Genomic DNA, 17,813 nt, shown 5'->3' on the forward strand with positions numbered 1-17,813 from the left:
GAATCAGAAATGCTAGAGCAAAATTAATATCTATATATTATAGCCATACTCTGTTAAAATAGTCTTAAAATAATTGTAAATATTTATATTCAAATATGCTATTTTGAGAATTTCTCATTCTCAAAAAGAAGGATTGAGATTCCTGTTGTGACTCAGTGGTAATAAATATCCCTGGCTCTGCTCAGTGGGTTAAGGACTCAGCATTACCATGAGCTGTGGAATAGATTGCAGACATAGCTTTGTTCCAGCTGTGGCGTGGGCCGGCAGCTGCAGCTCCTATTCGACCCCTGGCCTGGGAACTTCCATATGTCTCAAGTGTGGCCCTAAAAGAAGAAAAAAAAATATTGTTTTTATATCCCACAGTTTCCAGAATACATTTCAAGGTAAAATTCAAACTTCCTATTATTGAAATGTTTCAATATGCTTTCTTTTAAGATTAAAGGCATCAAATAAAAATAATTCAAGTTACAGAGTTCCCACTGTGGTGCAGTGGTTTGAAGATCCAGTGTTGCCACAGGTGTGGCGGCATAGGTTGCAGCTGCGGCTTGGATTTGATACCTGGCCTAAGAACTTCCATATGTCACAGGTGTGGAAAAAATATATATATAAATAAATGATTCAAGTAACAGTTAACATATGTGACCCAACAATAGATTCATAAACTTCATAAATGGAAAAGTAAGACATCTCCAATGAAGTTTTCAGTCAGTTTTTATTAAGGACTCACCTTAGGTCAAGCTCTCATAAATTAAGGTATCCTGGATAATTTTTCAGAAGTAAACAGTGGTGTGCAGTTAAGGACAGCTTTTGGATGAGTTACTATAAAGATAATTTATTGACATTTATAATAAATATGATATCATTGATAATGACCATAATAAATTAACGGCACTTTATTGAGCACTTACAGTGCATCTTGCTAGGCACAGTACAACATCTTTTCATCTAATGTTCTCAAAACCTTATAATGCAGCTGGGACAGTTTTACCTCTTTTAACAAACGGGACAGTGAAGCATAGGGAGGTTAAGAAATTTCCCCAAAGCCACACAGAAAGTGTGACAAGTTGGAATTCTAAACCAGGTAATCTGACCCCAGAACCTACACTCTTAACTACTAGACCATCTCTTGAAATTCACGAGTTTTCCTTTGGACCCATATTGTAACTGTAATTAGATTCAAAAGCTTGTCTATAAAAGCCTAGAAACATATCTAGACAATAGACTACACACATAACGGGACTGATGAACCATTTCAGACCCAGAAGGAATTGCTAACAAAATGGGTGTTTTACCTCTATTTTTAGCGATAGTCTTTACCTTGAAAAAAAGGATTTCAAAGCCAAAGAATCCTCTTTGCAAATGAAATCTTACCCAGCACTTCAACTTTTAAGATGGGGAAGAGTAGGACTTCTCTAATTGAACTAGGAAAGGAAAAGCCATACTCTCCTCCCCAACCCCCCAAATAAACCCCAAGCAGGTCCCCAAAATTTCAGGGCTCCAAGGAATACAGCCTGAAAACCACTAAAGTAGACAGAAATTCCCACAGACCCAGTGGACTGTATTTTCCACAAACCATTGGAGAAAGCGTCTTCTGATATTCTCATAGACAAAACAGATAAATATGGGTTGTAAGAAAGTTACACTCAATGTTCACAGCAGATCTGCCCATCAAGTGGAGGGTTTTCATTGTCATGCCAGAGGATACTGTATCCTCTTCCCATTCACTATTTTTCATCAATAACTTGGATGAAGTCATAGAAGACCTGCTTATGAAATAAAACAGAAAACAGCTATAAATTATCACCAAACTTAAAGAGAGTATAAACTGCAAGAAATTCAGGAATTTGCATTTTAAAACACTGAATATTTTCCACAGAAATCTTTTTAAGTGAGACCTAGCACAAGCGCAGACCCTTGAAAGGAGTCAAAGCATTCAAGACTCCATCTTAAACCTAAACCTCAAAGTGAAGTCACCTCCTCCCTGCACAGAGTTAACTTTCCAGTTGTGTGAATTCCTGCCCTCCTCCCTAGGCTGCAAGAATGGATTGCTCACAAGATCACAGGGAAAGCCAAAATCAAAGAACAGAAAACTAAACTTCAAGGAGACAAGATGATATACAGATTAAATGATCTAGAAACAGATAACTAAAACCAGTGTAAGGAGCCAAGAATTATAAAACCAGGGAGACGGGGATAACCAACCCATGGATCACAAAGGGGAGGTCTGGGTCAAATGTTATTCCTTTGTTTTGCTTATATTAACTGGCCAGAGTGTGGAGCAGGGGCTGACAGCCAAGTTTAAAGGTCCAGAATTGAAACAGACACAATTCTCTCCAGGGTAGGGTGGAATCAGCATTTTCCTGGTTAACCCAATGGGAAGGTATAATAAGTTCTAGGCTATTCTGGAGGTGAGTGCATATTCACACACCCTCTTTCAATCCCAAGCACTAAGCACTCTCACAAATATACTAAGTACTTGAACTGAGTTGGTGTCAAAAGACATCTAATGGTTTTCCACTCTGTATTCTGTTCCCTATCTCAGATTACAGAGTGTGGGATAGAGAGCAGGGTTTCAGCTGGCCAGGTGAAGCCAGGAAGTAGTAGATGGAGTAGACAACCAAGGAACAGACTAATATCTGTGGCAATGTCATAGCATTTGTGAATTCCACAAGATAAAAAACCCAGTGTCTGGTTATTGCTGTCTTTGTCACTGCTTTATGGGAAGGCCAGCATGTATATGGGAAGGCGAGATGAACAGCATCTCTCTAACTGCCCAGTAAAAATAGGTCTATGCTTTGTACTATTAGTAATACCCACATAATGGTGTCTCTGAGAGAATTCAGGGAAGACACATGGAAAATGTTTAGAACAATGCCAGATGGAACAATACATGTTTAAAACTATTAGGTATTATTTTACTATTATACTATCACTATGATCATCTCCCTGGCTTTATCATTCTGGCACCTATCAATCCTCTTTGACAGCCTGTAAATCCCCCAGGTACTGAACAGCTGCTGGGGTGGTGGTATGGAAAGATTACGGCACCATGAAACCAGAATATTTCAGCCCAGATCTGGGATAAGGGCAATGAAAGTTCTAGAAACTATATTTTTGCCATCTTAAAAATTGCTTTCAACAGCCTAAAGTATATCTTCTGTTAATTGCCTTCTCTAGACCAGATAAGTGGTGATGCTTCCTGTAGGCTAGGCTCCAGGGAGTTTGCCTAGTTTGGAGATCAGAATAAGTAGGAGCAGGTAATGGCCTATAATGCTCATTAAATTAGTGTTCAGTAATGGCAGAGTGTCTGATGAAATCTCTACAAGTTGGCAACTACATAAGTGTTGAGGAAGTTAGTTTTGGACTTCAGTAGGGACCATACAACTCAGACCCTGGCCGCCAACTCTTTTTGAACTGAAGTCAGTTTAGGGGATCCCTTTCATTCCCAGGAGGAATCTGAAAATATCCTCTGGCAGGTAACCTTTGATAAGGATTCAAGACCCATGTGGGGTGGGAAGCTGGGATGAGGGTGTTGTTGTATGGACTGACTTCATGGAGGTCTTAGATAATGATGTGGCCAGATTCAGAGGTAAAGAAAGTGCAGACTGTGGGTTTCCAGGAAGACACTGAAAGCTAGAGAGGAATTCATGTAATACATGAGGAAAACACCTGGTCCTCAGAATCCATCCCCAAGTGTAGCTCAAGGGACAGTTTACAGATCACCAGAGCCCCTAGCAGAAAGTGTCCCCAACCAAGACTGCCTCTTCCAGGGTTCGATGAGCAGTTGGACCAAAACTTGCAGTATATTATCATCTTTTTTCTTATGTATGTTTGTGTTTTGTAAATAGCAGGATCATCATCAACATAGCTTTTCTTAGCTGCTCATTTTGCCTAAAGATATATCAAGAAGTTCTTTTCATATCATCAAATAATGTTTTATCAACTCCTTCATTCTGCAAATGTTTACTGGGCTCACACTACGTGTCAGGTGCTATCCTAGCACCAAGGGTATGGTGGTGACTAAGACAGATTAGGCTCTCAGTTTCAGGAGATTTCAGCCTGGTGGAGGAGAAAATAAACAAATAATAAGCAGAGACTGAGAGTGTCAGAGCTTGATAGGAGCTACGCAAAGAATTCAACAGGGTGATGTGATTGAGTGCCTGAGATGACTTTTAATTGCTTGGTTAGAGAAGGCTTCAGTGAAGAGGTCTTAAATTCAGATTGAATGACAAGAGCCAGCCACACAAAGATGAGGGTAAGGAATTGCAGACAAATGGAAAGCTAGCACAAAGGCCTAAGGCAGAAAGAAGCTCAGCCATGAAAGGCCAGGTGACTGAGTGTCTTGGGGAAGGGAGATGAGGTCACAGAGGTTAGGAAGGCCTAGCTCTCCCAGCAGAAGTGAGAGGGATTCAGGGTTCTATTCCAAATGTGAAAGGAAGACATTGGAGGTTATTTTATATAAAGTGTATGTGTGTGTGTGTGTGTGTGTGTATGTGTCTTCTTTACTAAGGTACAATGTCAAATACAATAGAACTTCCCAACTTTAAATCTTCAATTTGATTAATTTCATACGTATATACAGTTGTGTAATCAATACCACAAGCTATGATATAAAACATTTTCATCTTTCCAAAAAGTTGTTTTCTGTCTCTTTGCATGAATCCCTTTTCCCCTCACAACCACTCGTCTGCAATCACTAAAATTTTAACTTCCCTAGAATCTCATACTGATGGAATAATGCAGTGAAGTCAATTACATAATTTGCAGGACCCAGAGAAAAATTAAAACGTGGTGCTCCTTGTTAAAAAATTATTAATAATTTCAAGGCAGCAAAAACAGAACATTAAACCAAGCAGAGTGCCCTTCTGAGCATGGGGCCCCACGTGAGTACACAGGTTTCCCTCCCCTGAAGCCATTCAGTAAGTAGTTTTTTGTGTCTGGCTTCCTTCTCTCAGCATGGAGATTCATTCCGTGTTGTCACACGGACCTGTAGTTTGTCCCTTTCTATTGCTGAGTAGTATTCCATTGTGTGAGTGTGCCACAATTTATGTATCTACCAATTAAAGGACATTTGTGTTGTTTCTGTTTTGAGCTGTTACGAATAAAACTGCTGTGAACATTGAAATACTAGTCTTTTTGTACAGTCTTTTGAAGAAATGTTTAAATTTTAACAAAATCCAATTTCCAGTCTTTTTCCTCCATGATTGATACTTTTTATCTCCAATCTAAGAAATATTTACCTAATCCAAGGTAACAAAGATACTCTCCCAACTTCTTTCAGAAGTTTTGCAATTTTAGATTTTAAATTTAGGCCTGTGCTCCATTTTGAGTTAGTTTTGTATGTAGTGCAAAGTATGACTCAAAGTTCTTCTTTTTTTAAACTGATTTATTAGCTAGCTGTGGGAAAGGAACTAAAAATTGGCAAATATCCAAGGAAGCCTAGGATAAGTTAGGTGTGGGTTTGTTGTGGTTTTCTGTGGTTGTTGGCTTTTGTTTTTGCCTTGCTTTTTTCCAATTTATTGAAACTAAAAACAAAACAAAACAAAAATAGTTCACCCATTTCTCCCCCCTCACCCACTCACCCCCCAGCTCTTGCTGACTTTTCTCTGCATCTATGAGCTTGGGACTTTTTTAGATTCCATATATATGAGAGATCATACAATATTTGTCTTTCTCTGTCTAGCTTATTTCACTTAGCATAATACCTTCACTGAACATATAAATCTCTATGAAATAGACTATTGGAATTCTCATAGGGCTTGCATTGAATCTCTAGATTTCTTTAGGTGGTACAGACATTTTAACAGTCAGCACCCATCAGCATTGAGGCAAGACTTTATCATTCCTGTGTTCACTGGAGTAGCACTTTCAATTTCCTTCAAGATCTTTTCCCTTGCATTCACAACTTGGCTAGAGGCCTAGCTTCAGGCCAAACTCAGCTTTTGACGTGCTTACCTCACTAAGCTTAGTCATTTCTAACTTTTGATTTAAAGTGACAGTCATTTCTAACTTTTGATTTAAAGTGACAATTCTTCCTATCATTTGAACACTTGGAGATCATTGCAGGGTTATTTATTGACCTAATTTCAACATTGTTGTGTCTCAGGAAATAGGGAGGCCCAAAGAGAGGGATAGAGATGGGGGAATGACTGATCAGTGGAGCATTCAGAACACATATAACACTTACTGGCTAGGTTGGTGGGCATGCTTTATGGTGCTCCAAAACAATTACAATAGTACCATCAAAGATCACTGAACATAGATCACCTTAACAAATACAGCAATAATGTAAACATTGAAATTTTTTTAGAATTACCAAAACGTGACACAGAGACATGAAGTGAGCAAATGCTATTGGAAAAATAACACTGATAGACTTTCTTTATGCAGAGTTGCCACAAGCCTTCAATTTGTTTGCAAAATGCAATATATGTGAAGCGCAACAAAGTGAAGCACAGTAAAATGACATAAACCTATATAATGGAAGCAAAAGTGGAAGTAGATCAGTTGGAAGATTATTTATAGTACAAGTGAGAAATGATGGAAGGTTGGACTAGTTCTGAACAGTGGAATAACAAAATCTCACTCTGGTTTAGATTGTCTTTTCTCTAATGACTAATAATATTGGGCATTTTTATGTGTTTATTCGCCATTTATTTGTCATGATTGGGGAGGTGTCCATTTAAACAATTTGCCCTTTTGTTGTTGCTATTTTACGTTTAGGTCCAATACTCATTGCAGGATTTTAAGTAGAAGAGTGACAACTCTCATTGCAGTTTAATTGACATTTCCCCAATATCAAATGATGTTGAGCATTTCTTTGCCATCCATTTAACAGCTTTGGTAAAGTGTCTGTTCAAATCATTTGTCTGTTTGTCTTTGCATTTAGTTCTATGATCCATTAAAGGATTTTAAGCAGAGGAGTGACAAGATCTTTTCACAAGATCATACAGCTGCTATGAGAATGGATTATAATGAAACAAAAGTAGAATCAGAAAGATTAGTTAGGAGGCTATAGTCCAAGGGAGAAAAAATGGAAGCTTGTACAAGTGTGAGAATAGGAGATGGGAAAAGAAAGGGACAAGTTTGGAATGTTTTAGAAATAGAATTGATAGAAATTTCTAGTAAATTTCTGTGGAAGATAGGGGAAAGACAGGGATTCTTATATTTAGGACAAACACTACGAAGAAGATGGAGAGACTATTGACTAGGATGGAAAAAACTAGAAATCAGTGGAAGAGGCAGGAAAGAGAGGTGGCCTGTTCTGGCCACGTTAAATATAGGTACTTGTTTGACATCCATGCAAGATGTTAAGGAGGCATTTAAAGATATAAGTCTGGAATTTCAGAGAGAAGTCAGAGTCAGGGAATTCTTTTTTTTAATTGACATCTAAAAGGTATTTAAAACCAAAATGACTATTATGTACAAAGTTGTGCGTCCCACCCCAAATTTCTTAGGTTGAAGCCCTAACCCACAATGTGATTGTAATTAGAGATAGAGCCTTTAAGGAAGTAATTAAGGTTAAATGAGGTCATATGAATGGAACTCTAATCCACAGGGCTAGTCTCCTTATAAGGAGTGAAAGAGACACCAGAAGTACATAGCTGCTAAAAGGTCAAGTAAAAGAATAAATAAGAAACAGTAAGATTTAGAAATGTAGTCACTAAATTCCTTGACAAGACAGTCTGAGTGGATTGGTGCAGACCAAAGTTTAACTCTCCAGTTAAAGAGCAGATGGAGGAGAAAATGTGAAGTAGAACAGTGACTAAGACAAGTTTTCAGGATGTTTTGCTGTGAAGGGGAGCTAAGAAATGGGGCAGTAGCCAGAAGGGCATATGGAGTCCAAGGAAGTTTTTATGAGTTTGTTTTGGTTTTAAGGTGGAAGATAATAGTGCAATTTGTGTGGATGATCAAGTAGAGAAGATCAAATAGAGAATCAAAGTACAAAAAAAAGAATCAAATAGAAAGAGCTAATGCAGGAGAGAAGGAAGCAAATGCAAAAGGTAAGTTCTTGAGGAAGTTGAAGCTTTAGAATACAAATGAAGTGTTTGATGTTTCATGGGAGACATGGCAATGGTGTTTCAAACAGGTTTACAGAGTTGATAGTGTGGAAATGAAGAAATTCTCTCTAACTGCTTCTATTTTTCTCATTCAAATATGAGGCAAGGTCACTAGCTAATGTTAATGTAGAATTTAGGGGCTATCAGAAAAGGTATGATATAGGTGTTGTAGAAAGTGGGAGAGTGAACATACTAGAGAAATTTCATAGGATTGCTCAGCAGTGTTGAAAGTCCAGGGAGGAATATTTCCTGGAAACATTCCAGCCGATTTCCCTTCTATTTCAGCATCTTAAATGGAATTCAGATTTATCCTTAAACCAGAGACTGAAACTGCCTTCACTGAGAACATCAAACCTCTACCCCATTTGAAAACATAGCTATGATCCTGTTAGCAAAGAAGAAGGCTGGATGGTGGCTTTTGGGTAAGTAACCAACAGTATCTGCCATACTTTGCCAGGTTAATATGTGGGGGAGAAAAGGATGTCGTTCTTTTAAGACATCCTTTTCTTTGATTATTAGAAATTTCTTTGATTCTTAGAATTTTTTATTGTGGCTGGTATTTAATATTTTATCTTTTATGAATTAGTGGTTTATATAACTGCCCAATTTTTCTATGTTTAAGTTGATCTTTAAGAACTTACGGTCAGAATTGTAATCTTTATTTTATTTGTTTCCGAATATATTTACCATTTATCATTTGGCTTTCCTTTTTAGTTATGGTGTTTTATATGTGCAAATGTTTCTAATATTTCATCTAAATCTGTCAAATTTTTCTTTCTTTCTTGAGTGTCATGCTTTAAAAGGTAACTCCTGTGATATCACATTTTTAAGGAAAACCCCAAGATTTTGTAAATATTTATGTATTGTATAGTAATTTTGTGGTTTCATTATGTGTCCATATATAATCCACCTGAGAACTGTTATAGAATGTGAGGTAGAGATTTCATTTTTTTCCCCTTACATTTAACTGTTTGCCTCATTGCGGCTCTGATCACGTCATTCCCTTAATTAAACACTGTCAACACTCTCTACCCTCCTACGCTCACCTCCAGAATAATGTTCAGACTTCCTATCCTGACATTCAAAGCATTCAATGGCCTGGCCCTGGTTTTTTTCTTACCCTATCTCATGGATTCTGTGATTTTCCTACTAGTTTTCAAACTGTACTCAGATGACACCCAGTGGGTGTGTAAAGCCCTCTGAAAATCATCTTGGCATAGAATCAGGAACCCAAAATTGGCAAAGACAGTAGCACTCACTCCCACTTCAAGTACAGAAACTCCTCTTTCACCTGATTTACATGATAGTGCTTCCAGACAAGAATTTTATTGAAGAGATTAAACTGCTTTGAAAGGAAAAAAAAACCATCTCACACTTCTCTAGACCAACTCTTCCTCCTGTGCAAGTCTCATGATGTCTGCATTTATTTATTTATTTATTTTTGTCTTTTTAGGGCCATACTTGCAGCATATGGAGGTTCCCACGCTAGGGGTCAAGTCAGAGCTGTAGCCGCCAGCCTACACCACAGCCACAATACCAGATTTGAACTGCATCTGCAACCTATACTGCAGCTCGCAGCAACACTGGATCCTTAACCCACTGAGTGAGGCCAGGGATCAACCCTATATCCTAATAGATGCTAGTCAGATTCGTTTCCACTGAGCCATGACGGGAACTCCCCATGATGTCTGCCTATTTTAGGTCGAGGTGCACAGGAAACAGACTTTGAGGCAGAGATCTGTGCACCAGAGTTTTATCAAGGTGTGCTATCTGGTAAAGGAGTGAAGGAAGTAGGATGAAACAGAGAGAGATCTTTGAACTATGGAAACAGTTCCAACAGAGATTCCAGTCAAAACTAGAAGGAACTCTGAAGCTCAAATGAGATGCCCCAAATCAAGGCAAGGGTCAATGTCATCCAGCCATTGGACTGTGGATATACTGAAGAAGTAAACTTGGGTGAAGGAGCTCCCTTTGGCTATGGGTCTTTCCTGGAGAAAGACTCACTTGTAAGCCACCTCAGACCACAGTTCCATCAGTTGGACGAATGAGTGGCTCACCCAGTTCGGCAAGGCTTTCTGGGTGGTACACACAGCATCTGCACCGTTTCCAAGCACTGGCTCAGGCTATTTTGTCAAGGGTGATTATTTCTCACCACCTCTAAAGCCTACCCACCCATTAAGCCCAGCTCTCAAACTATATCCTCCGTTGAACACTCCCTGATTCTTGTCATTGTGAATATTTGTCTCTACATTTCGAGTACTTTGTCTGTACTCCTCTTATGGCACTATGGCATTTATCCTGATGTATCTTCCAGGAGAGCTATTTTTCACTTCAATAAATTGAGAATTTTCAGTGATCTAGGCAATAAATTGGGACCTGGGGATATAGAGTGAACAAAACAGATATGAGTCTCTTCATTCTTTAAACAAATAATTGAAAGTTTTAAAGTACACAGGAGTAAAGGAGCATGCGGAGTGAAACTGAATTCAAACAAGGGTGTCAGGGAATGACTCTCTAAAGAAATGATATTAGGAGTTCTCATTGAGGCTTAGCAGGTTAAGAACCTGATATAGTGTCCATGAGGGTGCAGGTTCGATCTCTGGCCTCAATCAGTGGGTTAAGGATCCGGTGTTGTCACAAGCTGGGACGTAGGTTGCAGATGCGGCTCAGATCCAGTGTTGCTGTGGCTGTGGTGTAGGCCAGCAACTGCAGCTCTGATTCAACCCCTAGCCCGGGAACTTCCATATGCCACAAGTGCGGCCATAAAGAGGAGAAAAAAAGAAGATAAAGAGCGATATTAAACACAGACCAAGAGGATAAGTAGAGGGTAGCTCAGTGAAAAAAGGTGATGAGGATAAGAAGTGGGTTGTATTCAAGTAAGAGAGAGCCACGAATTCTAACCCAGACACTTATTCAACAAATATATATGTATATTGATCTCTTCCTGTGTGTCAGACCTCCCCTTAGCTGCTGGAGCTCCATCACTTAAACAAAACAGAAGAAAATTCCTTCCCCTCATGGACCTTGCATTCTAGGAAGCGAAAAAATCCAACATAGTTAGAGTTTAGAGAACAAAGGAGAAAGTGGTGCAAGGTGCTACAAGATGTGGTTGTTTTGGCAGGTTAGAAGCAGATGACTAGTGGTCTGGTACGAATTTGAAGATTTTAATAGCACAGGATATGGTCAGATTATTTTTTTAAAATAATAACCCTGGCTGCTATGTATATGTCCTGTCTCCCCTACTATATTGTAAGCTTTTAGAAGACTGCTCTCTAAGAAGCATATAAAACCCCTTTGTAAATAATGAGCACCCAGTAAATAATAATAGTTCACACTTGAATGCTTTCTGTGTACAGGCGACTGGTCTAAGCACATTCCATGTGTTAAATCATTAATCCTCACAATCCACCATCTCAGTTGACTGGCTGCATGAGAGGAAGCATGCTTATTCATTTGCAGCACTGGTACTTGGACACACCTGAAAGTCTACAGATACCACTCTATGTGCAAGGGAAGGGGAAAAGGAAGTTGCACAGGGGAACAAAAAAAAATCGGAATGCCACATGCACAACTCCATATGCCTTGGCATCTTATCTGAACCAAATCATTGAAAAACATTCACAGTGAGCTACAAGATGAGAAATACATGGACCAGAAAACAGTGTGATCCTAGAGCCAAAAAAGACTGATGTACCCACTGGCACATCTCTAGGACCCTCATTGTTTCATCCGTATTAATAACCATTTCAGGAGTTCCCATTGTGGCTTAGTGTGTTAAGAGCCCAAAAGAGTGTCCCTAAGGATTCAGGTTCAATTCCTGGCCTCACTCAGTGGGTATTGCTGAAAACTGCAGCATAAGTCAAAGATGCTGCTCAGATCCAGTGTTGCTGTGGTGTAGGCCTGCAGCTGCAGGTCCAATTTGACCCCTAGCCTGGGAACCTCCATATACTGCAAATGTGGCCAGAAAAAGGAAAATTAAAAAAATTTTAAATAATAGTAACCATTTAAAAGTATGTCTAAAGAACATGATGAGCTGGTTTAAAATATTTCTGAAGAGCCATTTATTATAAATCATAACAATCACTTAAAGCATCACCAATACTCCATCCCTCTTGTAAAAAAAAAAAAAATGTTTTAATTTTTTTAAACCTCGAGAATTTGTCTCCTGGAGTCCACAAAGAGACCTGCTCTGATTGGGGGTCGTCCCACCCCGTCCCTGCAGCTCCCCGACATGGCAACACACAAATGAAAGAGTCCCCTACAGCCTGGAAAGAGCAGCCATGCTTGCCTGCATGAGAAGCTAAATATTCCACTTATGAAGAGGCACCGAGGAACAAATAGCTATTAGACTTAAGTCTCACAAATTAGTTCTTATTTCCAAATAGTAAACAACACAATGAGCCAGGACTTCTCAGAAGATGAGGAAAGGCAGTTGAGGTGGGAGGATACAGTTGTGCAGTGAAGGGTGGTCAGGGTTAATAGGTTACCATGGAGGATCTTTGACCAGAATTTTATTTGAATTCAAAACAAGTGTGAAACAGCTCAGGGGACCTTTCCTTCAAGCAATCCCAAACAAGTCAGATCTTGGATCAAGTGTAAGTCTATCTATAGACTTATCCGTAAAGAAAAATGTCTAAGTAATAAGGAGCCACACCCTCCCCCACTCAAGTTTTATTTCTGCTCACCAATTTCCCTAAGATTTCACCCCCTGCTTCCTTTCCTCAGTGTTTGCCTCCATCTCAGGCAAGAGGTATAGCCCCTCCCTGCGCCTTATCCCTCTTGCAGTGCTGGAGGCATGGCAAACTGATTGGAGTAGGAAATCAGGGTACCCTATTTTATAACATTTCATAAATTGTGTTTGAACAAGTATAAACCAAAACCAGAATTTTGCAATAAAAAGTATTTTTATAGAAACCAAACAAGACTAACAAGAGCTGTACCCAGCCATTAGAAAGGCAAAGGAACTGCTTTTCTTGACAGTCCTGAAAAGCTTTAATGTCAAAGACAGGAGGCCTATCCCAGACCAGAGAGACAAGTTCCAGCCCCTACTTGTTTATATCTTCCCTGGCCATAACTCCACCCCAGCCCATCCCCCCTCCTCCACCCCCAGGCAGAGGTCTTCCAGAAATGAAAGGCGTCAGGTTTAACCCTTTCCTTTACCACAGGGCCTTTTAACTGCCCGCAGATACACAATGTGATGAGCTACAGGCTGCTGCTGTGCTAAAGCATCCAAGTCAATACGAAAGCAAATAATGATAATGTTCATTTAGTTCAGCACATACCAGACACAGCAGATAAAGGAGTATATTCTTGCAACAACCCAGACGAGGAAACTGAGGCTTTAAGAAAGTAACTTGCCAAGTTACCGTCACATGATTAGTACGTGGCAGAGCAGATCACTTGACCTAAAAGTCTATATTTACCCACAGTACTACACTAGCTATAAATTAAATTTATAAAATGTTATCCTTTGGGGGGGGGGGCTCTTCTGTAAGCCATATGGAAGTTCCCAGGCTAAGGGTTGAATCAGAGCTGCATGCAGCTTCCTGCCTACACCACAGCCACCACAACTCCCAATTGGTAATCCACTGAGCAAGGCCAGGGATTGAGCCTGAGTCCTCATGGATACTAGTCAGGTTCATTACCACTGAGTCACTATGGGACCTCCTATAAAATGTTATCTTTAAATACACTTCTTAATCCTTAGAGTGCAAATTGTTTAATTTCTTTATTCATTTGGCCAAGCCCACAGTATGTGGAAGTTCTTGAGCCAGGGATCAAACCTGCGAGGCAGTTGTTACCTGAGCCACAGCTGAAGCAACGCCATACCCTTAACCCACTACCCTGCAAGGGAACTTCCTCAAATTGTTTTAAATACATCCAGGTAGCAAGTCTGCCTGTGGCAAAAATTAATACCACAAAAATACAACTTAGTCCAGTTATTTGTCTTATTCATATATAATATAAATCAGTAAAAAGATTCACTGATTTGCTTATTCAATAAATGTTTTGGAATTTCCTTCTATGGGCCAGCCACCAAGAACACATGTTGAACAATCTCTGACCTCTTGAATTGTACTAGCTAGTGAGGGAGACAAACATTAACTATGGAAGCACACAAATATTTAAATAATTGCATAGGGTTATAAGCATTGTGAGGGACAAGTATGTGTTATGAGAGTATAACCAGGAAAACCAGTGTTAACTGGTCTGTCAGAAAGGTCAGCTGAGGGAAGCAATTAATAATCTGAACCGTGAAGAATGCATAGAAAGTAGTTAGGCAGAAAGTGCAAAGAAGGAAGGTGGTCCAGGCAAAGGATTCACTTTTTACCAAGGCCCCGATCAAGAAGAGAGAGTTGCTTTTTCCAGACCAGTGATCCCTGTGTAGGGAGCCCAGGAAAGAGACAGGAAAAGAAAATAAAAAATAAAAACCATGGAGCAACAGGAGTTGGATTTTATCCCGAGGGAAATGGAAACCCATTAAAGGATTCTCAATAGTATAGTTTTAGAGTCTGATTTTTTATTATTAATTTTTTTGTCTTTTGAGGGCCACACCTGCAGCATATGGAAGTTCCCAGGCTAGGGGTCTAATCGGAGCTGTTGCTGCCAGTCAACACCACAGCCACAGCAACACCAGATCCCAGCCACGTCTGTGACCTACACCACAGCTCAGGGCAATGCCAGATCCTTAACCCACTGAGTGAGGCCAGGGATCGAACACGCAACCTCATGGTTCCTAGTCGGATTCGTTTCTGCCGCACCATGACAGGAACTCCTGATTTATTATTTTTAAAACTCCGTCTGGCTGCTGTTGTCAGAAGGGCAAAAATAGAAGAGGAAGATGAGTTAGGAAGTCTTGCTTACAGTCATCCAAGCAAAAAGATAGTGCTAGCTTGGACTAAAGTGTCAATAGAGGAACCTGGAGAGAAGTGGACAGATTGTAGTACATACATTTAAAAGATTATATGATTTCATGATGAGTTTGATTTGGGAGAGGATGGGAAGGGGTGAGACAAGATGGGATCAGAGATAATTCTAGGTTTCTGAATTGAGCAGTTAGGTGGACAGAGGTGTAGAATAGCTTGAAAATAAAGGTGAAAGGGGGTAGGACTGTTGGATAGGTTTTGTCTAAACCAGCACTTCTCCTTTAATATGTATATGAGTCACCTGAGGAATCTGATACTGTAGGTCTGTGGTCCAGTCAGAGATACTGCATTTCTACAAGCACTCAAACGGTATCAGTGCTGCGATCAATCGACCACACTTTAGGTAAAAAGGCTCTACTCTAACATGCCAACAGACATAGGGTTTTAAAATTTGTATTTAGTTGTCATGATTTCCTAAGGAAAGGAGATCTCAATTATTAAAAAGAGTATAATTTAAAAATAAAGAAGTTTTTATGAAAAGCTAAAAGTAACTTAGTTTTATGAAAAAGTAGAGCACCCTAGAGTTCCCGTTGTGGCTCAGTAGTAACAAACCTGACTAGTATCCACGAGGTTTCAGGTTTGATCCCTGGGCTTGCTTAATGTATTAAGGATCTGGCATTGCCATGTGCTGTGGTGTAGGTCACAGACATGGCTCAGATCTGGCTGTGGCTGTGGCGTAGGCCAGAGGCTGCAGCTCTGATTTGACCCCTAGCCCGGGAACCTCCATATACCACAGGTGTGGCCCTGAATTTAAAAAAAATAAGTATATCACCCTAAGTGTGTTCATTTGGCCACGGATGAAATGAAATATTGATTATGAACAGACTTTGAATAGCCACAGATCTAAACAAAATAACTTATTGATAAGCAACATTTCTCAGATTTCAAGTAGTTGTGATTACAACTATTATTTCATTCCTCCAGAAAAGTAAAAATTCTATCACTATTTATCAGGAACACACAACCACTAGAATCAACTTAATATTGTTCTTGGCTTCTGTGTTCAGTAAATCTTTTTCATATCATTAGAATCATAGAAAATTTATACCAAGTAAAAACATAGAAAGAAAGAAAATAAGTGTTACATTAATATAAATTAATATTTAAATTCATTAATTCTAATCATTAATATTTAATAATTTTGTAATTAATAATTAATATTAGAATTAGCTTGCTCCTCACGTTATTGAATGTTTTTAGTAAGGCTTACTTTCAGTCAAATATATGTGTATCATAAATTATCAAATAAAAGCTGGTGGCTTGGCAACTTTAAACAGTGACTAGAGAGCAAGTAAATGGTCAATGAGAAGAGTAGATTGAATTTTGTAAGGATGAGAGGAAGCAAGTTGAGTTTAAAAACATGAAATAGCAAGAGACAAGAATTTTTCAATAATTTCCAACTAATTTATAAGGACTTTTCAGGCAGAGATGGATATTTTATACATCTTGCAATTCCCATAGCGCCTAATAATATGCAGAGTATGGGCTACCTAGTCAGATGAAAGGAATGTAAAAAAACTGAAAGAATAATAACATCTAATGACCAAATATTAGAACAGTGGTATGTTTCACTTGGTAAACTTTTACGATTAAATTAAGTGAATGGGAGCCAGTAGTAGTAATTAACACATTCATCTTGTGGCAACAATTAATTACACAATCCAATAAGACAAAGTCCATGTTTTAAGGATGCAAAATTAAGATTCATAGCTGGAGTTCCTGTTGTGGCTCAGCGGTAACAAACCTAACCAGTATCTGTGAGGATGAATGTTCAATTCCTGGCCTTGTTCAGTGGGTTAAGGATCTGGCGTTGCCATGAGCTGTGGTGTAGATTACAGACAAGGCTCGGATCTGACATTGCTGTGGCTGTGGCATAGGCTGGCGGCTGCAGTTCCAGTTCAACCCCTAGCCTGAAACTTCCACATGCTGCAAGCGTGGCCCTAAAAAGACAAAAATAATAAGATTCATAACAATTAAGTAATGAAAAACTTGAAACAGCTAACAGCTAGAGGAGAGAAAGCAATAATTTCTAACCCAGTTATTCTCTGGGGGATAGTCATAATCTGAAATATGACAAGTCAAACCTCATTTCCTATATACACAAACTATATATTGAGATTCTGTTCTTAGAAGTCCATATGAAAATAGCCATTAATATTAATAACTACCATACATTGGACTTTTAAGTGTCAGTCATTGTGATAAGCACTTCATACAAATTAATTTAATCCTTATGGTAACCCCATAATGTAAAAAAAAAATTACATTCAATTTACAGATGAGGCTACTAGACACCACAGCTGCAGTTGGATTTCTAATCTGACTTCAAGCTATCAAACATAGCCATACTGAGATAGGCTGGGATCTGGGGCCTGGGACCCTTTGCTGCAGTGCTTGCACCTGGACAAACATCTCCTCCAGCAACAGAATATGAAGAAACTATAAAGGACTAAAAATAACTTCACATTTGCAATTGGGCCAAATTACTAACAACAAGATACAAAAAGGCCAATATCCAATTGCCACTTCTGAGGTGGTTGGAGCAAAAGCAGAGTATTGCAGGTGATCCCTCCACACAGCACTACAAAGGGCGTAGGCAAACCACCTAAGCACCTTGCTGGCCCAACCCACCACTTCACCCCTACCCTCACCCCGTAAGAGACCAGCTCCCTCAGGGAGTGAGCAATGAAACCTGTTACTTGTTTTTGTTTCCTTGTGCTACAGTCTCAATAAAGCCTTTCCTGAATTCCTTTTCTGGCCTCTCATCAGTTTCTATGGATAAAAGAGTCCAAGGACCCTGATTAGTTCCAATACTGTGAAAATACCA

General features: G+C 39.2%; 1 protein-coding gene across 3 annotated transcripts in view; it reads left to right on the forward strand.

Moving 5' to 3' along the window:
* The window catches only part of C9H11orf70 (chromosome 9 C11orf70 homolog), a 42,030-nt gene continuing 31,831 nt past the window's right edge, over positions 7,615 to 17,813 (forward strand). The window contains exons 1-2 of one of the 3 annotated variants that reach the window (XM_021062703.1): positions 7,615 to 8,003; positions 8,346 to 8,482. In XM_021062703.1, the coding sequence (XP_020918362.1) occupies positions 8,440 to 8,482 (43 nt within the window). In that variant the 5' untranslated portion in view covers positions 7,615 to 8,003; positions 8,346 to 8,439. The remainder of the gene's footprint in view (positions 8,004 to 8,345; positions 8,483 to 17,813) is intronic. The other 2 variants (XM_021062702.1, XM_021062704.1) reach the window with 2 other exon arrangements.

The sequence above is a fragment of the Sus scrofa genome, chromosome 9, assembly GCF_000003025.6.
Source record: "Sus scrofa isolate TJ Tabasco breed Duroc chromosome 9, Sscrofa11.1, whole genome shotgun sequence".
In the NCBI taxonomy this organism is placed as follows: Eukaryota; Metazoa; Chordata; class Mammalia; order Artiodactyla; family Suidae; genus Sus; species Sus scrofa.